General features: G+C 41.0%; 2 protein-coding genes across 2 annotated transcripts in view; both read right to left on the minus strand.

Annotated features, from left to right (window-relative positions):
- Positions 1–1564, minus strand: part of gap43 (growth associated protein 43) — a 14320-nt gene extending 12756 nt beyond the window's left edge. The window contains exon 1 of the mRNA XM_080513223.1: positions 1287–1564. Coding sequence (XP_080369349.1) covers positions 1287–1316 — 30 coding nt within the window. The 5' untranslated portion in view covers positions 1317–1564. The remainder of the gene's footprint in view (positions 1–1286) is intronic.
- An 8960-nt stretch (positions 1565–10524) lies between these two features.
- On the minus strand, positions 10525–24156 carry mpzl3 (myelin protein zero-like 3). The gene is made up of 6 exons (XM_080508667.1): positions 23988–24156; positions 21581–21747; positions 16879–17092; positions 14011–14167; positions 11644–11713; positions 10525–11454 (listed from the first exon to the last, which is right to left on the minus strand). The coding sequence occupies exons 1-6, from the start codon at positions 24043–24045 to the stop codon at positions 11374–11376; spliced, it is 747 nt and encodes a 248-aa protein (XP_080364793.1). The 5' UTR covers positions 24046–24156; the 3' UTR covers positions 10525–11373.
- Positions 24157–25947: the final 1791 nt, after the last annotated feature.

Genomic DNA, 25947 nt, shown 5'->3' on the forward strand with positions numbered 1-25947 from the left:
GACACCGGCACCTTCATTTCCCACGTTTTCTCGCATCTTTTTCCGCTCCTTCCACCTCCATGTGCATCAGCCATGCTCCACCCTGCCGCTCCATCTCTCCCTTTCTGCCTCTTTCTCCTTCTGCATCCAGCATGTCTTTCAGCCGGCTTCCTTTCTCTCTCTCTCTCTCTCTCTCTCTCTCTCTCTCTCTCTCTCTCTCTCTCTCTCTCTCTCTCTCTCTCCTCCCTGCCAAAGCCTATATGACTCATCCAAGCTGACATTTAAGAAGCAATCAAGTGCCATTGGAATCCAGCATGTTACGAGTCTGATAAAATCGTAATCGGTCTGAGATAGCAGCAAGAATCGGGCCCTGATCATATTCAGAACCATTTTGATAGCTGCTGAAATAAGTGGGTGCTCCCTTCCTCACCATACAACACCTTCCTCTCCTTTTTAATTAGTCTCTACTGGTGAGAGTGGCCATGGGTTTTCATAAACTGCCCAGCACCACCCTTTCACACCCTTTAAATGAGTGCACACTTCATAGTACCCTCCATTGACAGTATCCACTTATAAAGCTGGAGGGCTATGATAATCCATTTATACTCATTTATTCCCATTGTATTCCCTGAGGCTACTGACATGATGGTGCTGCTCATTCAATCTGTACCCCACCCTTCCCCCCCCCCCCCCCCCCCCCCCCCCCCATCTTATCCACGCTGTGGAAATTTACTTTCCACTGTCATCCATTTCTGTTAAAGATAAGATGACCACAAAATACTTCAAGATCTCCTCTCATTTAAGATATAAATTAGAAGAGGTCAGTCTAATTAATACAAAGAATCACTGATAATGGTACATCATGCTGAGATCAGAGGAAATTTGCTATTTGAGACAGTTCAGAATCTATCAAGTGCCTCTTCAATAATTTTTCAGTCTTTTTTTTTTTTTTTTCCAAGTGCTTGATCAATAAGAAGGAACACCGGCTGCCCGGGATCGAGTTACAGTGTCGTCCCCATCTTCCCTGAGAGTACAGTGTGAGGTCTGCCAGGCATTGTGGCAACATCCATTCATGCGGGATAATCACATTAACTAGGCGTGTCTGGGCTGTGTGGATAGATTTTAGAAGACAAGCCAGGCCCGGAGTCAAGAGGAAATCACACCTCCAGTTTTCTCCCATTTCACCCCTCCATGCTTTCATAAAAAAGAAAAAAAAAAACCCAACAATCTTAAAGTTCAGTGTTCAGATGCTTCATTTAAAGAAATTGAGCTGAAAATGTTGATAAAGCAAAGAGAAAGCGTTTTACCGGTTTGGTTCTTCTTATGCAGCACAGCATAGTTGTAGATGTAGTATCCTCCCTTTTTCTTCTCTGCTTCTTTCTTCCCTTTATTTCCTCCCTTTCACTTCTTCTCTCTCACCCTCTCTCTCTCTCTCTCGCTATCTTGCACACACACACACTCCCTCTCTCTCTCTCCCTCACTCTCTCTTTCACTCTGTCTCTCTGGCTGTATCAACAGCTAAGCCGCTCAGTACATTTACTCATCCCAGTTTGCACACACGCGCTCTTCAGTCGGTCTGCCGGGGTGCAACTCTCTCACTCCCTCTTACTCGCCTGCCTGACAATGACTACAAGCCCACCCTTTAAACCCCTCCCTTCCCCTCGCTCCCTCCATCCTTCTCTCCTCCTTCTCTTGCCTTTGCACTATCGCCTCCTCCTCTTCCTCCTCCTCCTCCTCTCGCTCATAGTGATGAACCCCCCCACCTCTTTTAGATCAGCACTCCTTCTCCTCTACATCTTCTCACCCTCCTCCTCCTCCTCCTCCTCCTCCTCCTCCACCTCCCTTTCAGCCTGGCTCCGGCAAAAAGCTGCGGCCCCACCCTAAAAAGATTCTCCCTTAATAACTGACTGGATGCCTCCAGTCAGTTATTACCCTGATGGACATTTTTTTCTTGTAATTTCTAAGTTTGTTTCTCTCAGCACCTCAAGCAGCAGCAGTGTATTTTATTAATTCGCCCCCCCCCCCCCCCCCCCACACACACACACACACACGCACACACACACACACACACACACACACACACACACACACACACACACACACACACACACACACACACACACACACACACACACACACACACACACACACACACACACACACACACATACACACACACCCAAAGGTATCTTTATTTAAATATATAAAGTAAAAGTGCCTCCCAGATGGGAGTTGCATCCCTATGACTGCTCAGGCTTCTTCTCAGACTCTCTGGATCTGAGATCAGCGTTTTTTAAAACCAGCGAGCTCACCACAGTGATGCCAAAAGCATGTTTTCTGGCACGGCCGAGGGCAGCGGCTCCTGCCAGGAGAGACGTGTGAAAGAGAGCAGTGATGCTTGAGAGCACATTTGTGCATCACACACACACACACACACACACACACACACACACACACACACACACACACACACACACACACACACACACACACACACACACACGTATGCAGACACACTGTGCTTTTAGGACACGTCACCCGCACTACCAACCCACCCCCCAACAGACCCAGCGCTCTCTGTTCTCATGGAAACACCAGCAGATAGACTCGAAGAGCAGAGGAGTGTGTGTGTGCGAGAGAGAGAGAGAGAGAGAGAGAGTGAGAGAGAGAGAAAGAGGGAAAGAGAGGAATGAAGGTAGGAGGAGGAGGAGGCACGAAGGCCGGGTGTGGCAGACGATGCAAGGCAAAAACTGCTTCTCTTTCTCTTTCCCTCCCCCCTTTTATTTTCCTCCCTCTGTGTCCACATTTTGCACACACTCTGGTTTAATGAGCGGGCACTAGGCGTGCATTATCCCCCTAACTACATTTATAACCATGAACATGCAGCAAGACTCGCAGGCGCATGCTCATGCAGACACCCACACTCTGTATTTTTCTTTCATAATGCGCGCACACACACACACACACACACACACACACACACACACACACACACACACACACACACACACACACACACACACACACACACACACACACACACACACACACACACACACACACACACACACACACACACACACACACACACACACAAACTGAGGTGGTGGCAGAGGAGTCCCCACCCCCGCTCTGACACCAGCAAACACCAGTAGATGCTTCAGACACTGAGTGAAAGACGGATGCATGGATGAAGAGGAAAAAAAGGGAGAGGAAAAAAAAACTCTGGTGGCCGGTGGTCTGCTATTCTCGTCTTTTACAGGATTATTCCACTTCCAGTTCACTGAGGGGAAATCATTAACCTGCACCGCTGAGCCGCAAGCCTTCCCGGTGGTCACCGCCTGCCACACAAGCAAAATCCAGCACTATTACTCGGCTGTACTACATCATCACTATGTGTCATCATTGGTCCATGGCAGGCCGTATGACACGGACTCTGCGACACCATGGAGCTCTGCTGAGTGTGCGCGATCTTTCCCAGCACAGCCTTGCTTTACTTTTGCACATTCACACTGAACATCTGCCATTTCACAGCCCCCCACTGAGCTTCTCCACTGAAATAACCCAGCAGATCAGTTCTGGGACCAAATCTGGACATGAGATTTTTAAAGATGTTGGATTTCAGCCTATCCTGTGAAAACTGAACGTTGATTTACAGTAGCTAATGTTAAAAACGTTTTCCACTTGCTTTGTCAATAAACGCCATGAGGCGCTTCACCACAAGTCACCGGCTAGACATTTCTCTCCCATCGTTCCACAGCGATAGAGGAAGCTCCCAAACTCCACATAATCTCCTGAATCCCTCTTAAGCTTTACAAAGAAACTGAAGACTGACTTCTTACAAACATAGTTGTGCTTGGTGAACATAGATGATGAATAGAGGTTGTATTCCCAGTGTGCACACTTCAAAGACAGATGTGTTGAGTAAAATCCACTGGTGAATCGAATTGTAAATAGTTGCAGATTGCACACACTGGAAGTCAGTGAGACGCTTGTTCAGAGCGGTTGGAGAGATCAGCGGGTGGCAGTGATGCACCAAATGTTATCTGATAACAGCCAATAACAAGAAAAGCAATAGTTGTGAAAAGGGAAGTAGAAGATGGAGAAGCAGACCAAGTGGAGGAAGACAAAATAGAAGAAGACAAAAAGGTGACATTTGTTAATGGAGACTCAAAATGATTCGGTTTCTGCAAGTAGACACAATAAATTTACTGCACATATACGTTGTTTTTCAAAGTTTAAGAGGGTGGTGAAAGCTGACAAGTTATATAGAACCAACGTTGAAATAAGTAGTTATAAGTTGAGCCTCTCTTTCCTTCTTCTCTGCATTGAAAATTATGGCCAATAAAGCTGAAATGTCAGTCCAAATCTTCCAGTGTGAAAGGAGGTAATATAGTTTCCACTGCCATGTTTGCAGTATTGTTCCACAATGAAAGCTTCATATGCCAAAGATTTATGTGACTCATACAAGAAGGGTGGTCTGTTCTGATAATGGTTCATATGAATTTTTTTTTTTTTTAAGTTATTTTTCTTTGGAATTTCTACCATTTTACAAAGTAAAAAATTTAATTGTGAGACAGAGCAAAAGAAAACTGTTTGTATGACAATTAATGAGTTATTGTAAAAACCCAGAGAAATAAACAACTTGATTGTTGGCGAAAAGCTTTCAACAGTTGAAGATCAAGTGGCAAATCACTTCAAATCAAATCCCCACAATGGAGGCACAGCAAAATCCTTTAAGAGGGCAATGCAATACACAATCAAACAATGAGATTGACAGACAATGACGTCTGAATGAAAAGTAAAAAAATCGAAACACTCAAACCTCCAAGAGCCACACTCAGACTGAAGCTGGTGGCAACGGTGGCAAAACAAGCAAAGCATAAAAGTGTAAATAAGAACAAATCCGGAACATGACTGACTGATGTCAAACCAACCCTGAGAAAGCTGTTCCCTCTCCAAACGTCTCGCTATGCTAATGCACATCCTGCTTATTGGATCGCTGTGTTAAGCAGCTTCATGTGCTGCTGTACTGACCACAGAGATCAATAATGTCACGCTGTCCTGCAAGTATTGGGAATTGGCCAAAGGGTGCTGCGGATTGTGATTACTGCTGTTTAATATTAAACACTAAGTCCAGAAAAAAAAACAAGTTAACAAAGTGTTAACACTATTTCCTTTGTAATATTACCCAGAAATGCATTATTAAGTAATCATTAGGTTATCGGATCCTTTATCGATTTGACTATGATTCTATACAACGCAGCTTGTTTTTTGTTAACACGTTTTGTTTCCATTTCAGTGAATCTCCTGCAGAGAAAAAAAAAAGGTATTGTGCTGACTACACATGGATTTTCATACTGTAGGAATACAAGAATAAACTGTGGTTCCTGCAGGGGATTGTTGTCTCTTTATAAACTAAATTAGCTGCTCATATACATGAGACCAATGCTTCCACTACATTTAAACCAGGCCTACAGCACCTGTGAACCCATTCTGTTGTTTGTTGTGTTGAGCATCTATTCTTCTCATACCGACTTTGATGAAGCTCCTTACTTGGTGTATGAAAGGTCACCGTATCTGTGGAAGACAATGAGATTCACGTGCAATGTAGGGGCTGCAAGTTAATCCAAGCAGAGCATTGTAAAACAGCTTCTGAGTATGAAAAGCAGACTCTTTTAACCAGTGCTTTGATTCAGATCACTTCTAGATGTTGTGTGTGATTTAACTTGATCTTAAAGAGGTGATAAATGATCAATTTGGGGAGGCAGATAACTGCAGACATATCAAAAGTCCTCAATGCAGCTCACGTTTTTCTTGAGTCGACAGAAAAATACACCCATCAGAGAGGAGCGAAGCACTCCATTACTTCACTAATCAAGCTCAAACATTAGAGAGGCCTGACAGTGAAAACAAATGCTAAGTCATTGCTGTGTGAAGTGCAGACATTTGACAAGTGACTGACACAGCAGTGGTAATAATTGCTGACATTGTTAGATTACAGCAATCAACATGCCAGTGACCTGTTGGTTCTAAACAGTGTTATTTTCCCCAAAGTGACTTGTGCTAATATATATTCTTTGTACTATAATGTGTATACATATTGTGTATCACCATGGAAATAAGAGATGGAAGGAAAAAATTAAGTGGGAGCAACCAAAATGTCAGGCATACAGGCGAATGATTCACTGTTCAGCAGGGTTTTATTGAGCACCACTGGAAAGAAACCACAACTGACAATCAACAAGGGGAAGGTCTGATAAGATTAAATGTCAGAAGAAGCATCACAATGAGGCAAAGACGTGATGGGCTGAGCCGTGAAGCATAAATCTACCTCGTAAATTGTGGCTTCACATTTTGCCTTTTAAAAGCTAACAATGGAAGATGGCTGTCAAAATAAATTTGCAGCCCTTCAGAATGCAATTGGGGGGGGGGGGGGGGGGCTGTGGAAAAAGTCACCTGTACATTTCCAAGACAACCACAATTTGTATCTCTACATGTTTCATTCCCACTGTATCTTGACATCTAGGATCTTGGGCGGTGTAAAGCTGGAGACTATCAGTGCTAACATAGACAAAGGACAGGTTGCTGATCATCACAGAGCGAACACAGGAACACACATGGACACTTTAATCAACAAATAACAAGCATGTTGGAGGATTGTAGGAGGAAGCTGGAGTAGCTGTAAAAAAACCTACACAGACACACAACTGGACATGCAAACACTCTGTCAGTATGTTTTACTTGTTAATGAAATGTCATATCATTCTTGTGCATACAAAGTGGATGGGTGAGGCACCTCATGGATGCGATGAAAGGAGACCAAAGGAGATCAGCGTCTGTTGCAGTGGAGACACACACATCATTTCCTCTGGAATTTTCCAGTTTAGGCTGTCACTCTGCAAGACATGAATCTTCGTTTGGAAGACTAGAAGTTTTTGTCTTTCTTTTTTTTTAAGTTACAGCACAGGTTAGGCATTCTTTCCATTGCTGAACCGACACACTGGGAGTTTCAGCTCAGTCAGAATGTAGTAGAACCAGAAAGTGGTGCTGATGTCATCTCAGATCCTGAATAGAGTTGTTTTTCTGCCTCCGATACAATTAAGATATGTATTGTACATGAATACCATAAAGAGACAAAGGTGCATTCACATTCAAGCCAGAAAACACAGCATCAAAGTGCAGTGGTGACTGATCATGGCTGTTGGATTAGAATTAGAATTAGAAGCTTTTATTGTCATTGTACAATAAAATTGCACAACGAAATTACGGTGTAGCTAAAAACACACAGTAGACATACAATAAACACAGGCAGCCATTCTCACATTCAGCATTGCATTCATCTCAGCAGACACACCATATATACAGAATAACCTAAACATTCACACACACATTCAGCTCTCACACAGACCCGCTCACACACCCAAGGACATAGTGCAGTAATGTAAAAAGTTAAAAGAAACGACAAATAATATAGTAATATATATATTATATATCTAATAATAATTAGACTATGTAGATTAGATATTCCTTTATTAATCAACAATGGGGACGTTTGCATCATTATAGCAGTCAATAGAAAACTATTAAAAGAACATGAACAATAAATAACCATGTTTAAAACAGTAATAACAACAACAAAGTATATAATCAGACATGAAATCACAATATTAAGTGAGACAATTTTCCACAACATCATTGTTATAAATGTTAAAGTGTAGTGTGTGAAATTGTCCATGATTTGGGATACATGGGGGGTGTTACTCCGCGCCAGTGCTGATTATAGAGTTTCACGGCTGCAGGCAGGAAGGACCTGCGATACGTCTCTTTCACACACTTAGGGGTGAAGGAGTTCTCCAGTGCTCTGAGGGTGTCCTTCATGGAGTGGGAGTCATTGTCCATGAGAGCTTCCTCGCTGTCCTCTCTCCCCACTCTAACCACCTTCACTGGGTCAAGGACACGTCTCAGGAGTTAGGTGACCTTCTTAATGAGTTCTTTCTTTTCCTCAAAAATCAAAAAACATGATGCATCCTCACAGTGCTCCCAGGGTTCTCCAGGTGAGAGAGTTCAGGAGGAAGATGAGGGTATCATCCACCCCCGGGGAAGATGTCTGCTCAGATTCACTCATTGCAGCCAGGGAGTTGGGTTCCTTATTGCCAGAGATGGTTTAAAGGCCTCTCCGCACTACACAGATAGTGAAATATGACTTTTAAACTCCTCTATTACATTTCCTCATAATATATTTCCTTTCCTTTGTTGTTGTGATGTTCTGTTAGTAGGTGTAATTCAACAGTTTTTACTAAGGAATGCAAAATCCGTCCATAAAAACTCCTTTTTGTGAGCTGACATGATCGAGTCCTTCAGAAAAAACTGGCCTGATAGGTAGTGTGTACATAAAGTATTTGTCTTCCTGTCAGGTCTGCATCACTCACTCTCGACTTTATCCATTGAACTCAAAGTCAACCAAAGGCTAATCGTTAATCATTAATACATCTGTGCAGTGGGCAGCAGAAGGATTGTGATTCTGCATCATCATCTCCGATTTAATTTTCATTTATAAAATATCTTTAGGACTTTAAAACCTAAATATATGGTGAAAGTTGGTGGCTGCACTTTGGCTTTGTAATCTGGTCTTTCACTGGAGTGGTGTAACTTACGGTATGTCAGTAGAGTAACACTTGTCCTTGCCCATAATCCATACCCAGTTCTATTTTTCTTTGAAGAGACAGACCACGATCAGCTGGAGAATGAAAATCAATACGTTTTAGCACCACTCGGAGCAAAATAAAAGTGAAACCAGGTATCAACCCTTGAAACGAGACGTGGCTCCAACATCTGACATGAGTGCACTCAGTCCACTGAGGAGCAAGTGAAATATGATTATTCATAAAACTAAAGCTGCACAGACATAACTTGGGTGCATCTTATTGTCATTTCATAAAGTGGAGATGCTGTGAATCAGCCATATTCATCTGGACCCCCAACCCATGTATTGGTAAATAACCAGTCAAACTTCACTAATGCAGCACATCTTTATAGATTGAGTAGCTTTGACACGCTCCCATTTGCAGATAAACACAAATATAAAGTCATGCATGCGGAAATGTTTCTGTGTCCAGGAACATTACATGGACTTTCATACATTTCCTGCAGATTTTCTCAAAACTTTGCCTCAATCTAACCTGTATGGATTTTTGTTCCCGGAGTAACGCGAGTCACCAAATAATAGTTTGCAATTATTGACATCCCATTTAGCATCAACAGGAACACACAACCACATTCCACCTGTAAGCCCTCAAATTTCAACACTGCACACACCTGAAACCCTTACCCAAGCCTTAATCTTCACAACTGAGTGTGTCAACACTAACCCTCACCATAACACTGTAAATCGCAGCATTTTGGGCCACACACAGCAATGCAGACCTCCAAAATATACTGTGATCTTAATATTTAGGCCTCATTGAAGCACTGGATGGCAATATGAAGTTCAGTGTGTTTGCCTTTTGACACACCGAACTTCAAAGAAAATAATCCTTTCAAACAAATATCAATATTTTCAACAGCGAGTCTGATGTGTGCCGTTTACTTCAGACAATCTGTGCACTTCCTGTTTTCTGCTTCCCTCTGGTTGGGGTGGAGCCAGTCTGGGGTTCACGCCAACATGCGGTGGTCGTCACAGTTTGTGAGATTTTTGTATTTCCATGTTACCATCATTCTGGCAGCAACAATACCCGGCAGCTGAAATAAATTTGGATAAATAAGGCAAATCTGCTGCATTTCCACTGTGGATCATCCCCTTCGCTAAGCCCACAGGTAGACATTAGTCTGATGAAACAGCTGTTTCACAGAACTGAGCGTTTAGAGAAGCGGATGTCATGTTGGAACAAAAGTCTTTTTGTGCCAATGTTTTGGTGTTTTGTTGTTTTGGGGGGGCTGTAATGATTTATCAACTCAGCCTGGAAATGAGAACAACCAGTGACTTCCTCCCAAGCAAGCTTTTACCCACAAAACTGTGTCCAGTGGGCAGTCAGCCGGGTACTTGCTTTCATTCAATCAATTGTGTCTTTTTTTTCCCGGCCTGTCATGTGTAAGCTGTTGCCATGGTAGTTCAGATGAAGCAGGAATGATAATTGTTTCACCATAGCAAGTGTGTGAATTATTTAAGCCTGGAGGGTCTGAATAAGAAAAACAGAAAAGAACGGAGACAGAATAAGGGCTTATCGTTTTCTTTGTTTCTTAGGTGCTTTTTCATAACTCTCGAGGCCCACAACAGCCCAGACGACACAGATGCTCCTGCAATTTGCGAGTGAAGCTCCAAGGATCCCGTCTGCCCTCTGAGTTTTGTTTTAAACGAATATTCAAGAACGTTCATGAATAGTGGAAGAGGCTATTCATGAATAGTGCAGCAGACCAAATAAAGAAAGAGCAAAGAAGGAAATGGTGACCACGAGCATTCAGATCTATGTAAAAACTATCTGTTCGCTGCCAAATTGATTTTGCATCTTCTTAAAACAAAAACAAAAGAAAGCCCATGCTCCGATATTCAGCTCATAAACAATTTATTTGAGAAAAAAGTGTTTGTAAAAAATCCATCCACTAAAGCAAGCAGAGCATCCAAAAACTCAGGAAATATCCAAATTCACTAAAGACCACAGCCAAAACCAGAAATCTCCAAATATTATGTATGAGTATGAGTACAAGTGGCATATACACATGTACTCACTGCTTACTCGAGACAGTGATGTACAGAGGACTGGTGAGATATCAAACATACTGTACAGAGTTTTTATGTATAAATATTCAGTAGTCACCGCTACTCTTAGAAATCATTAATTGTCTCTCCAAATGCAAAAGGAATAACAGAAATGTTTCACTACCACTCAAGAAAGAGAGGTTCCATACAGGCTTTCAGGCACATGCAATAAATTAGACAAAATGTTATTTATCTCCTTCAAAAAAAAAAAAGTGACATGTAAATCATCAAGATATACAAATATACATAGTGCGTGTTTGTGTTCCCACATTCAGGGTCATTTTGTATCAGAGTGTACGAGCTACTGTCCTGACCAAATAAAGTGAAAATATCTTATCACCACCAAAACTTTAGGAACTCTTTTTACTCAGCTCACTGAATGTGCTCAACTTATTTGCACTGTTTTGTGCTAGCAACTTGTGGAGACAAGAAAAAAAAAAAAATCTAATTTGAATATTTTAAAGTGTGATACAGAACGGTGCAATCGTTTCGATAAGGGTCGCCACAAAAAGTAAACTTCCTCCCCAGAGTGACTGGTTGAGTGGCGGGCTGTGGACAAGAAGGCATCAGTTTCCACTCAATGCCTCTCATCATGAGGTGCAGAGGCTGCAATTTCATCTCTTGACCACCAGGGTTCTCTAGCACTGAGACTCAACGCAGCCGTCATCTGAGGGAGGCCTCTTTTTTAGGGTGTAGTACTGAGCCTCATCGTCCGAATCCTGGCAGAGACACACAAACAACTGCCTTAGAGAAATCAATATTTCACCACCCCCCACCCCCCAAGTCCTGTTGTCAGACATCGAGGACATGTAAAATTAAACATGTGAAATGTATCTGGCAGACATGTCCCATTAACTTATTTATGTGGTGGAAGGCAGTGAGTTGAAACGAAATGTTCTGTACTGTACCATCAGATATAGGTCACAGCATGTTTCCCTCTTTGCTTTGGCTGCTGGTGGGTTGTAGCCGTACTCCTCCCTGAAGGATGGAAAACAGACAGCAAAGGTAGTTAGTGATGGCAACAGTCTAAATCACTGGGGAAAACCGCCATTGCATCTTGGACCAAATTAGGAGCATAATGTCTTACATAGTGAAAACCATTGCAGAATTCAACATAAAACTGTGGTGCAACGCACTCATTGCAACCAAAGTGTCATGCTGAACCAGATTGTTTGGCTTTTTTGTAGTTCTCATGCCTTCAGGTTGTGTTGCCCTTTTACAGTGCGTTTGGTGCAACTTCAAAGGTCTGTCACATTTAAAGATCAATCGGAGCAGCATCAGCAGGAGTCCAACATGACTGTAGTGAGTGTAATCTTATTCATTTCTATCATCGTTGCAGATGCCTGATGCCTGAGCTCTAGACTCACTGCTGCCACCACTGGTGGAAAGATGTTATTGCCAGTTGTGAGGGAGGCGTACAGTGACATTATGAAGTAGCCAGTGGAAAAACGAACTGGTATGGTTTAGCTTCAAAAAGGAGCTCAAATTATGGCTCTGGAAAGGAGCTATAATAAAATCTGCAAGCAGTTGAACATGTATTCACCTGAGTAGATTGAACAATTGTGGGAGTGTTTAAAAAAAATCAACTGAATTTTCAAAAATCAGATAGTGAAAATGTAATAGTGGTTCCAAGAATTTAATCAAAAGACAAAACATGAAGATTATATAATAAACATTATGCCACAATCCTGATGAAACTAACAAAGGATTATTGTAGCAGTAGCTGAGAATTCACAAAGAGCATTACAAAAATGCATAAATAATTATAAACAGGAATTCCTCCATGTGCTCTCAGTCAACCTTGCTGATGTGTTCTGCTTCAGGGTTCCCACATCTTTAAATGGGTCATGCAAACAGTGCAACAAAATCAAAATATGCCCTCATAAGACCAAACCTGATAAGTGAGTGCAACTGTTTCTGGGTCACACTCTGGCCTGGCAGAGTTAAATGACATGCATTCAAACAGATACATTTAAGGTGTTACAAAAATAGAGTTAAAAAGCTGGAATACAAAAAGGAATATTTTGACTGTTGCACTTCCTCATGAACAAGTCAGTCTTATCTCTTATGGTTTCATTTCTTCCTACTTTGCTACAGAGAATTTGACTTACTGTTACTGTTTACTGAACAGGACAACACAAAAACACATGAAACATTGCCACAGCCCAATACTAGTACTGCACTCATACCATGATATTACAAAAGCAGTTGGAGTACACTATTTACATGCTTGCCAATACTTAACAATGCAAGCTGTTGTTAGAATTCACTTTCTTTATGTCAATGCTGTCAGGTCAATTACATGTTTTATTTATTTCATCAATGGCTTGTTACACTTTACTTTATATTTTGTATGTTTTGTCCAACACTACCTCATGTGTTTGCTCATTATACAGTAGAAATAGCATTTCCTCAGGTGTTTTCAGCTCCTAAAATAAACAGCTGAATATATAAATAAATTGTGAGGGTGAAGGAGGGGTGGTAGTAGCTAATAGCTTCAGTGTCATTACACGTCACATATGATGAAATTACAACTGCTGCTCCCTTTGTGCATCAATATAAAATTAAGCTATAGTTTTTGTGTATGTGAAAGCACAACGTGCCACACGTGTTGTATTGTCCTGTATGAAAAGTGCTAACCAAAGTTTTCAAAAGTTACTTTTCATGGCAATAATGGAGTTGGTTTTTCCCCATAGAAAGCAAAAAGCACATTTATAATGATAAATAAATAAATAAATAATGCTCTTACATGTTTGCATTTGCTACAACGTTTTTTGCAGCACTGTTTTAGTAGACTGAAGGGCCATTTGTCTCGGGGAAGAGTCCTGATAATGCTCCAGATAAGACACTTTGACATAATGAAGACTGAAAACCAATGTGACTTCCACTGCAGAGCCCAAACAACTGCTGATAAATTTACCCGCATTTCAATAATAAATGACAGCCTGAAGGGTGCAAAGTGAAATGGAAGTTTGAGTATTAAAAAGAACTGCTTGTTAAACATTCATGTTTCTGTGTTACATCAGGATTTCTGACCACAGAAATTAGCAACGTTGCAATTTCAAACTATCCGGTGGATCTGCCAAATACTCACCGAGTGTCAGTTTCACAGTAGCTGACCCCCTAAAATCAAACCCTTCACTCAAACTGAAATTCCTTTTTCCCCCCCACCAAATTAGCAAGCCAGAAACTCATCCGTTACCATCAAAGCCTGCCTTGACCATCTCTACCCCCGGGAGATGCACACTGCTGATTGGCGGAATAAATCTACTCACCCCTCAGCGACCTCTATGGGTGATCTGTAGGCCTTCGATTGGTTGAGCCGTTTCTTGGGACAGAGTATCCGTCCAATCAGAATGAGGGTGATGACAGCGGAGGGGAGGAGGATAAAAAAGAGGAGGACGGCAACGTCGGAGAAACGAATGCTGGGGGCTGGAGTGCAGGAGGAGGAAAACATGAGGTCATCAGGCACATGAAGTTTACGATCGTACAAATGCACAAAGGACTCAACAGCACCTGCACTGGAATTCACTGTACAGGCAAATCCCGCTGTATAACAAGCATATGATGTAAACAACACCTTTATCTGCGCACTTATTCATTTTCCTAAAGAGGACGAGCTGAACAGACCGACATCGTTTTCACATCCATGCAGTCATTCTGAAAGTAATGGGCCAGAAAACCCACGGTTCCGATCATTTCACAGGGTTGAGAAAGGCCTTTTAACTTTAATTTGATTTTAATCTTTAAGATGCAACTCCAATCCCGAGCTCTCTCACAAATGTCTGCATTCTTCGGAGCTACGACAATCACCGTCTGCTGCTTTTAAAAACGCCTTGATCCCACCACGGCTCTGCCTGGTGTCATTTCTCTGCAGCTCTATTTCTAAACGTCGGGAATTCAGAAAAAGACAGCTCATATGTACTGTGGTTAAAATTAGAACTTGATCTTGTGCTCGTATGCATGCAGAATTGTTGTGCGTTTTCCAAAGAAAACACGCACCAACTGCAATCTTCCACAACACATACTTGCTTGTATGGTAATGCAGGAAAAACAGCTGCAATTGGTCTGAAGTTAAGCAAATCCTAAGAAAAAGAGCATGTAGATGGCTAACTGCTAATAACGTGGCAACAAAGTATACAAATCCCTTTCAAGTTACTTAATTTCTGTATTTCTATTTTAATCAGACTTTTCAATAATTGTCCCTCCAAGTCTTCATCAAACAGAATCACTACACGGTCACACAGTTGGTGAAAAAGTCTGAACAAGCTTGAGCTATTCAAACTAAATATTTCGTTTTTTAAAATGAGGTGACGCAAATCAGCTTTCAATAATAAATGCTCCTCTTCCTTTCACTTTTCACTTCCAAGTACTTTCCAAATGTTTTTGGAGCATCAAGCACATTTCCTCAACATAACCTATTTTATTATGCATGTGTATTTGTTGGATTCTGGGATTTTTTCTGTGTATTATCTATCTATCTATCCATCCAGCCATCCCTTATTGTAGTTTGTCCATGTAGAATTGCCGGAGTTCCTATTGTGTGAGACGTTTTCGGCAGGCGCAGGCACAAGATCTGGTACCTACACTGTCAACATTCAGATAGTCACTGAATATATTAAAAACTCACTCAAATTCAACACATAAAAACAACTTCAACTAAAAACGACATATTTTTGATTGATTTGACTTTCTAATCCCAAAGTTTCATAACTTTTGACTGAGCAGGAAGAGGAGGAGGAACAGGGACAGGATTTGATTTGTTAATATAATAAAACTACATGGCACACATTTACCATGTTATAAAAAAATGTATATGGATAAAAAAATGAAAAATACAATAAATAAGGTGTGGCAGTATGTAGTATGTATCAGTAGGGTGTGACAGCTCCAATTTTAATACTATCAAATTTATTTCAGATCAACAGCAAAAAGCCCTGAGGTCGGCCTCAAATAAACACTGTGGGAGTTAATTCAACTCTGGGCTTTTTACTGTGAAGAACAAACTTAAAATATATATTATTATTCCTTCCGATTGGAGAGTATAAAGAGATATGCCTTCCCTGAAAGTTTCATTGAGATATCTTGATTATTAAAGAAACTACAAGTGTTATGTTGGTGGAATGCATACATTACCCAAGCTTATCAATTTCCATTAAACTTCGGGCAAGTCAAAATTTGTCCGGGCAAGTAAAACTTTTTTTTTTCCCTTCATTTTCCCCTTAACCAAGTACCGAACCGTGATTTTTGTGTACCGTTACACCTCTAGTCAATATAGCCTCATAAGTTGATCTACCACAATAGGCTTGAATGAGTCATTCAAAAGAATCTGGCTGCACTGTGAGGCACAATGGTCTAACCCTCCCTGTGATGTTGTGCAGGTCTGATAAACTACTCTCATAAGTATTTAGTTGAGGTTTTGGCTGAGATTTAATGAAACCAGGAATCGCTCTCTCTTAACAGCAGCAATGTGCATGTCTAATGGCTGATTTCAATAAAGTCATGAAATACTGTAATTGCGCCTTTGGTATTATGTTCATCACATTGTATTTGTCCATATTTGTGACTGAGATACAGATAGGATGACATTGTCTGGAAGAACACTGAGAAACTACAAAACTTGCATATTGTCGTTGCTGGACAGATGAGGGTTGCATCAATCCTAATATCTAACCCTGGATAATCAGACGCGTTCAGTCATCTCAGCCTCCAACCATCTACGGGAAGTTCACAGCTGAAGGTGGTTACGAAGGATGAGCCAAAATTCTTACATAATGAGAGGATCACACAAACACTACCTACATGTTTGGATTAGTCTGCCATGGATACAAATATGTAGCTGGCAGTGGGGCTTTAAACATTTTGCATTCATCAGTTTCCCGGCATGCTCACAGTAGTACAAACACATTCTGAGAGGAGCCAAATCCAGCCACCTGAAGTAAAACCAAGATAAACTGTGATAAGAGTTTGAAATTCAAGCATGTTTGAGAAGTAAAGAGGACTTTGATATTCAAACAGAACGCGTGCGCGTCCATTCAGCTTAGATTCTGTTGTGCATTTTTAACGTGCAAACAAGGAGAATGGATCAAGGCACTTTCTATGGAAACAAAACAATAAGATTAAATGCATGCATGCGATCTTACACTTTGGTGTCACACTCAGTACGGTGTGTGAATTTGGGGAGCCGTGGACATCCGGAGGGTTTCTGACTGAGCACGTATACGTCCCGTTATCGCTGAGTGAGGCGTTGGTCAAAAGGATGGAGGCGTCCCCAAGCGCTGGGCTACCCTGCCACCGGATACGCCCGGCGAACTGACCTTCAGGTGGGGGGAATGCCTTTGAGGAGAAGTGGAAAAACTGTGGGGGGGGGGGAACAATAAAGGAAAAAAAAGCTGATCAGAATTGATTAACTGAGATTCAGGGAAGTAAAAAGAAATGAGACAGATTGTGTGTTGGATGGACTACGTTGCACTAGAGGATTGAAACCTTGAAAAATATTTGAGTTAATGATCAATTTTCATGTTCAGCAGGCACATGATAAGACTAATCACTTTCGAATCTCACTTGTCTGGAGCAACAGATGGTGGTGGCACAGTTTCTTCTGGCCATGCTGTTCCCAGCAGAATGGAGAGCGCTTCCACTTCGCATTCACTCAACAACCATTAAATAAGAACCTGATCGAGCCACAGCCAAGAGCCATGCCTTCAGGTCTCTCAAAAATGTAATTCACGTGCATTTGGCTTCGATGTGTCGGCTCCAGTACATTTTCAATAGCAAACGCCATCGTTTTATTACTCCCACATGAAGCTGACCCAGAACCTCATTTAAAACATGACATCCAGAGTATGAGAGAGTTGTGGGTGGATAAAAGGGGGTAATGAAATTATGGAAAGACTAGAAAGCATGTATTCAGAATATAAACATGTGAACTATGGGCGTAGACTGAGTGATGATGCAACAGCGAGTGCAGAACTGGACAAAAATATCTGACGGTAAACAAATAAAAACTGTCCATCTGTTTCAAACTACACCAAGCTGAAGGCTTGTGGGCAGACAAAGCATCTCAAGACAAATAAGCAAAACCACATGTGAAGAAATAAATAATTTTCAACCGTTACGTAATGCGAATGGGTGGCTATTGTTTTTTCTTCAAAGCCTGCCTTGGACTTCACTGTCTGAATAAAGTATTAGGAAGGACGACTGAAAACAAAAGGCATTACTGGCATGATGTGTATTCATCGAATACAGTTTAAAATGTCTTTAAAATGAGCACCTCTTTGCCAGCTGCTTCGAAAAGAATGGGTTTGAAAAACATATATGAATAAATAACAATACAGTATTGTTTGTGTGTGTGGTTTTATGACAAAAACAACAGCACCCACTAAAGGCCCTCCATGAAAACGACATCTTTTTTCCCCAGAGATTCCGTCCTTCCCACGTTGGGTCTTTTTGTACAAAATAGCTGTTCCACTAATCGAAGCGACTGCGTGCGACACTTTGCGACAACGGTTAACCATCTTCGTCTTTCAGCAGCACAAACACCATTTTACAAAGATTAAATTGCCTCCTGGACAAACCACACCACACTAAAGACGCTCACAGTGGCCAGAGATCAATCGTAAAGATTGAAATAGTCTCCAGGGCAAAAGCACAGGAGAGTAACTGGGATTATCCACCAAAAAGGATTTGATCTGATAAAGATTCAAAGAAGACAACCTGTGGATACAACAGTTGTAACCAGAGGAGGCCCATCTTGGATCTGAATAAACAGTAACGCAAGTGATTGAGAAAGGTTCAAATAGCACGAGCACCAATACTATAAATATGAAATTATGAATATATAAATCTAACTAAAATAAATGTACATTATGTCTGTTCATCAATACCAATTATAGCAAACATTTCCAAGTCTCTGAACTAATGATTGAAAAGCAATCAGGGTAAGACTAATGTTTTTACAAAAAGGACAAAATATTTCAAACCTGTTGATCAAAAAGTGTGTAAAGCTCACCACACACCCCTCAACCAGCCCCTTTCTAGGCCTGAACAATAAACAATACAATAGGTATCAGGAATGGATTAAAACATTGCTAAAAACGTAGGCGTATCTCCCTATTGTGTTTAAATATCATAAAATCGCCTTGCACAAATATTTATTACTTAAATCAAGATCATGCAAACAATCTTGTGCCTTGTGTGAGGTTTATGCATTTACAATCTAAAAGGGTGTAAAACACTTGGATCAGAGTCAACAAGCTTCCCAATAAACTGAAAGGAGGGGGGAAAAAAAATTAAGTGTCCAGAGTTGCCGGAACAATTACAGACACTGATCTAGTTTTATGGCTTTACAGTCGCGTGTCTATCAGCTGGAATTTTCACAGAGACTGAGTGGAGCTCTGGCAGAGATAAAGCCAGTTATTCATCCACGGCTGATCATTTAAAGACTTGGCAGCGCTCGGGCCTGCATGAGAGCAGCTTGAAGTAGATGACTACGTGAGCGCCTGCTTAGTCTAGAAATAAAAACACCGGGCCCGGCGGTCCTTTTAAATTGGCGAGTGGTACAGCAATGTGATGGAGACATTTTCCAACTGGGACCACCGACAATACAACCAAGACGTGACAGGCCAGAGCTTTGACCGGCTTAACGAACCCTACAGACACCGAGGTTTTACAGCACCGCCGTAGATTTAAATGTAACATTATTCAACAGAATTCAATTGCAAAATGTTCTCATTACCAGCAGCTTCAACAGATATTTGATTGAACATCCAGCCTCTGGTTCTCCCATCTGCAAAATGAATTCTCATCAAGACTGAGGTAATTATCCAAGGCCACTGAAGCACTGCAGCAATTCCGATTGACACGAAAGCTTTGGCAGCAAAATTATCATTTCTGACTGAGGTTTGCGCATGCTCATTCATGGTCTCTCCCTCTCTCACTGTGATATACGACCAGAGACACGCAGGCCAATAAAGCAGCCAAAACTGCTAATGAAATTGGATGGGAAGTAAATGAAGGCTTCGAAATAGAAATTAGAAACTTCCAGACTTCATTTCATCGGTGAGCAACATCAGGAAGCTGCCACTTGTGATGAAGAGAATCCAAAATGTGGTCACTGGAGGTATTTTCCTCCCTCGGTAGTAATATCCGACACACCTTCTTACTCATGGCGGTGTGGCTTTGTGAGGTAATCCCGTGCTATTTGCTGACAAACACGCGCATGAAGTCCTTCCCTTCTCCTCCTCGTTGTCTCGCTACCCATCTTAACACCAGAAAACGACGTCTTAATGACCAAAACAGCAGCACTCCATATCAGAAGAGCCACAAAGCATTAGCCCTCCACTTAACTCTGAGTGCTCCTATAGGAAATGAAGGCATATAGGATTGCAGCTACCACACTATGGATTCCCGAGGTCCAAATGGAATTACCCAGAACCACACTTGATGGCTATCTTCAAGCACAAATGGAACTCCTTCAATGATGTGGTGCATGTTTTGTGTGTGCTGGTCAATGAAACTCAACCCAGAATGTTGCGGGTTAGTAGATTGAGTGCAGTTATGGGATGAGAGGGAAACATCAGAAAGCATCTCCAACGAGACCACTATCCCATTCCGGAGGACGGGAAATTAACTTAGTCCACCAGCTTAAGTTTAGCTCCGGACGCTTTGGAAAGAGACAAATGACGGGCTGGAGGCTGAAATTTGAACATAGAACATTATATCACAATAACACAACCAAAAAGTGTCTGTATAAAAGCAATCAGCAGTTTTCTACAGGGCAGGTTCAGGTACAAGAAATTAATCTACTCAAGAATGTTTTCACAAACCTTTCTTTTTGTTTTGCAGTTGTTGTTTTTTTAAGTATATTTGGAAAATCTGAAAGTATCTCCCACTTCATTTTCTAAATTGTATCCTAATAAAGTCAGTCATCTTTAGCTAGATTACAACAGCAAGTTGTTAGTTACTTTCTGTCGCAAATTCAGAGATGATGTTTTACAATGGCATCTGTCGCTGTAGGACAAAGAGCAGAATAATATACGAGAGGCTTGGGGTGGGGGGGGGGGCATGCTGGACAGATTATGATCTGTCCCGCATGTTAGATGGACACTGGATGACAACAATGTGGGCTTTTTGGGACATTGCAGGACTACTCTGTTACTTGAGAATCTGCCGTTGTCTTTCTACTGAACCTGTCAACGGCTTCTCACTCCATCCATCAGGACTGTGAACTGATTTTAGATCAGTTTTTCTCACCATGGGGCAGATCAAACTAGAAAAAGGCTCAAGGATTCCTTCTGCGTTGAAGTTTTGTGGGCACCGAGTGAGACTGCTGCAACTGCTATTTTTTTCCCACTTACTGCTCTGAGGCCTTTTTCACTCATTTTTTTTTCTCGTCTTTGTTGTCTGTTTTTATGAAATATTTACTTGTAGAGACACGATATCTGCCAACCATGGACACTTGGGGGTGTAAAGGACAAAGAGGTGAATCTAACTGAAAGATATCACAAACATGACCTTTCTTTGGCCAGAAATCACACATTACTGATAATAATTGATGCAGCTTAAGAAAAGCAAGAAGAAAACTAAGCTTATATAACTTAGTTCATATATAAATACCAGGAACAATGTCATATTCCTACAGCACTGAATACATTGCTCACCATGTGTTCTTCCTATATTTACAGTTGTATTTGAGAAATCTAAAAAAGAATGACGTATTTGACTTATTATTTAAGGAAAGGCAAAATGCTCGGAACATACACAAACAAAAAATGTGGTTTCAAACAAAACTGCAACCTTGTTTCCAATATGTTTTTGTGTCTGCTCTATTAAATATATACTCACGGTCTGTGGCGGACCTCCACTTTGGGGCCTGTAAGACCAGTCGACATTCATTTTACTGGTCGGCCGACTTGTGGAAGTGAACGTGCAGGACAACGTGACCTTTTCTCCTCGAGACGCGTGGAGCTCTGCCGGAGTCGTCACTGATATACTGGAGACTGAAGAAGGAGCTGGTGGCGGAATACAAGCGAGGACGTAAAAGATGAAGGAAGAGTAATCCAAAAAGTTCATGGGTGAGATGAGGTTGTATAAAGTCACATGTTTTAAGGTTTGGGAAAGGAAGAGAGCGTGGGAAAAGAAAAGCAGACAAAACAAAACAAAACAAAAAAAAAACGCAGTGAGTGACATTTGACCTGCTGGCTGTGGACAAAAACAGTAAACACAACAGCTTGATAGCATCTATACAAGTTGTCACACTATGGGGGCTTGACTGTGTCAGCACAGCCAGGCCTTACTGGTAAACAGAGGATTGAGTGACACTCTAATACGATTTCCTCACCAGCCACTCTTGATACGTTTGACAGACTTGCGACACATCTGTCTGTCAGGAGCTGTCAGGTGAAGATAAGACTTTGTCGCTGTGTCTCTTTAGATGGATTTTCATTGTTATCGTTTCACTGAGAACTCTGCGGTTATTCCAGCCACAAAGCTGCAGGGCACCCTTTCCCTCCACTTCTCATGAACAAGAGCTGTTGTCTTCTTTTATAAGAGGACTACTTGCACAACTGCTCCCCATCTCAAATATATGGGACCTACTGTAAAAGAGGTATTTGGTGTGACGTTTTTGCGGCGATATTGTTCACGTATGGTGAGAATATATTTTGTTCTTTCCTGCATCACCAGAACGGTTCAACGTTATCCATATAAGGTTATCCTTATAGTCCTTATCCATATAGTGTGGGGAATAAATGGAAAAAAAGATCTCAATTTCAAAAGCTTGAAATCAGCAGATAAGACCATGTTAGACTGACACCACTGGTTCCATCAGAGTTCATGTGGCATAAATGAGTGCAGGAGATACCTCGCGATCAGCACGATTCATCTACAAAGACCTCGGGGTGAGCGAGTCAACAGCATAAACAATGCTATCTCTTCATAAAAGCGGAGATCCAACATAAAAAAAAGAAGAAAAAAAACAACCATGAAAGCTGAAGTGGGTTTGAACTTCAAGACATGAGAGGTCCTGGCAAAATAGTAATTAGTGGTGGGAAACTGGCAGCTCATCAATGGTCCTGCTGACAACTAGACATTTTTTTCAGTTGGGCACAGTAATAGTAATAGTAATAGTAATCACTGTAATAGGCTTCCTGTAAGTCCAAAACTAGCAGCTATTCAGACAAATAGCCAGATCCCATACAAATAAAGGCAAATTATCAAGACACTGAGCCGTCACTGTATTTTAGGATGTGTGCTTTAAGTCAGCGGTGCCAATTTTCATGAAGTTAATATGAAAGGTCAAAGGTTCACAGAGAGGCTTTCCACAGTTTGAACCCACATTTTGCAGGTGGAACAGAAAAGCTCTTGATGCGTAAACAAATCCAGACGATTTCAGGGTTTCGTACTCTGGACAGTTTACTGTTTCTGTTATCTTTTTATTACTGCTAGTAGTTGTGGTCGCAGTAGTAGTATGAAGCCTGGTACAGCGGCTATAAACCCTCTGACAGATATTTCTGACTCATTCAAACAATAACAAAAAATGCTTATTATCAAAAAACATGCATCTTTCAATGCATTGTTCAATGACTGTATACATTATAATGGAAAGCAGGGGCTGCAGGGCAAAGTATTTAGTTTCGCTGCATTGTTGCAAGCTTTTCAATTCAACTTACCTGAAACAACATATGAAGCACATTTCTAAGACAAAACTGATGTTATAAATAAAAGGACAACTCAAATTAGAAGTCAATAACTAAAGCTATAAAGGAGATTAAGATCTATAATATCTCTAATATAATCTCTAATAATAAGCGAGATCAAACAGTTTAAAATTAAGCTGTACTCGGTAGTAAAGGCATACATTACACTCAAAATGTATTAAACTGATCCCTTATAACAGTAAAATGAGTATTTGTAATCGGCTACATGCACCCCGACGGTAAAGAAGCGCTGATGAATACAAACAGTGAGTGGTTGTTCGTTTCCTACAATAAAACATGGCGTTTACCAGGCTGGCGCAGTTTGTCCCGCTAGGCCTGACTTCACCTTGGACTCCTGCTTTTACGCACTGCTGGTGCGTAAACGTTGAGGGAAATTCAACCTTGCAGTATAATCCCTGCACTGTGCGCGATACTTTTCCATTCGGATAGCAGCACTAAACACTTTAAGTGTTTACTTAACAAACTTTCTACTTGTTTTTTTTTTTTTTTTTTTGTACTTTTGTACTTTTGATCAGAGGCTTGCGTTTACTCACCGAGAGCAGCGAGCCACCACAGTAGCAGAGAGAGCGCACCCGCGGCGTGTCCGAGCATTTTCCTCGGGAAGAACACACAGCTGCGCTCTGTGTGGGATTGTTTGTTTTTTTTTGTTTTGCTTTTTTTATTATAAAAAAAAAAAAAAAAAGTATTCCCAAACTCGTTGCGTCAAAGGTTTGGTAAAATTCCGTCCATAGTCTGATGTTGTGACTCAGACTCCTTGTCGTCCGCAGTGAAGCGAGCTACCTGCCAAACAGGTGTATCAGGAAGTGGGCGTCAACTAACATCCGCTGCAGGTTGGGATGAGAGGGAACACCCTGCCGCATTGCAATGACTCGGTGAATGAACAAACTTTTTAAATTCAAATATAGTTCCCACAACAGGTTAATTCATATTCTGATGGAGTACAACAATATACAATATTAATACAGTCAAAGAAATTAAAATGCAAACAAAGAGACAATCTACCTCAGAAAGGAAATAAGGGAGATATAGATATATATATATATATATATAGTGTGTGTGTGTGTGTGTGTGTGTGTGTGTGTGTGTGTGTGTGTGTGTGTGTGTGTGTGTGTGTGTGTGTGTGTGTGTGTGTGTGTGTGTGTGTGTGTGTGTGTGTGTGAATATTGTATATGTGTATATATGTGCATTTCTAAGTATTCTATGTTGGATAACTTTCTTAGTGTTCCATTTACATATTTACTACTATTTTAACACAGAAATATAATTATAATATATAACTATTAAATATTGGAGAAAGGGTAGGATTTGATAAGTTTACATCTTCCTCCCCCTTTTCAGGCATGCTAATCAGATATATGAGACAGTATGTATGTACGTATGTATGTATGTATGTATGTATGTATGTATGTATGTATGTATGTATGTATGTATGTACGTATGTATGTATGTATGTATGTATGTATGTATGTATGTATGTATGTATGTATGTATGTATGTATGTATGTATGTATGTATGTATGCATGTATGTATGTGTGGGTCTAATTAAGCATAGATTATCTATCTTTTGTATAACTATATTTTCATAAGATATAAATTATTTATTTATTAACATCAAATGGTGGACATATTTGTGTGTGTGTGTGTGTGTGTGTGTGTGTGTGTGTGTGTGTGTGTGTGTGTGTGTGTGTGTGTGATCGCATAGAATGCATTAAATGTCACATGCCTGAAATGAATAAACTAAAATTAAAAATAAATAAATAAATAAAATAATAATAATAATAATAATAATTACACATATTTTCACATCATAAACTGACAACCAGAAACATTTAATAATATCATGAAGAGCTGTAAAGCATTAGCATCACCCGTCCGCCTGCCCTCACATGGCCCCTACGAGTGGAGCCGCCTTATCTCCCCTGCCAGCCTCTGCATAAAACCACAGATGCTCTATTGGGATTCCCCCGGAATTTCTCTGCATCTTTCAGTGCTATCCCTGTCCCCAATCTCCTGTCTTTGCCGTTGTAATTATCTCTAATGGGAGGAGGTGTTTGTTTTCCTAGCCCTCCGCTGAATCAGTTTTGCTGTGGTGTAATGCTTTATCTCTCATGTTTGCACAGACTCCTTTTGAAGTGCATTTATGTCTTTATTTGGTCTGGACTGTCAGCTCTGTTTTTACATCCATCTGTTCTGGCCAGGAGCGTTTCCTCTTCCTCTGACAAGAGATGATGCTGTACTTGCAAAGCCCTGTTTTTTTATGACACTTCAGAGGATACAGAATGAGAGCAGCATCCTCTCTTACTTTGGGCTTTGCTCTCCAAACTGCACCGTGCTCACATCAGCTGCGTATTGTGTGCTCATTCAGTGTCTGACAGAATTACAACCTCAATCGTGACACATTCAATACTGAATTAAATACACAAAGGATTGGTGTCAGTCAAAGGAAAAAGAAATCAGAGTAAATAGCCCCCTCTGTAATCTGTGAAAATGCT

This window comes from Blennius ocellaris, assembly GCF_963422515.1.
Source record: "Blennius ocellaris genome assembly, chromosome: 2".
Classification (NCBI taxonomy): Eukaryota; Metazoa; Chordata; class Actinopteri; order Blenniiformes; family Blenniidae; genus Blennius; species Blennius ocellaris.

What these genes read in the sequence shown, in the direction of transcription:
- mpzl3 (XM_080508667.1), bottom strand. Translation starts at nt 24,045, where the DNA reads ATGCTCGGACACGCCGCGGGTGCGCTCTCTCTGCTACTGTGGTGGCTC. An exon ending in GTGGAGGTCCGCCACAGACC is followed by an intron (nt 17,093 to 21,580) that starts GTGAGTATATAT and finishes CCCCCCCCACAG; the next exon opens with TTTTTCCACTTCTCCTCAAA. An exon ending in GCTGTGACCTATATCTGATG is followed by an intron (nt 11,455 to 11,643) that starts GTACAGTACAGA and finishes TGTCTCTGCCAG; the next exon opens with GATTCGGACGATGAGGCTCA.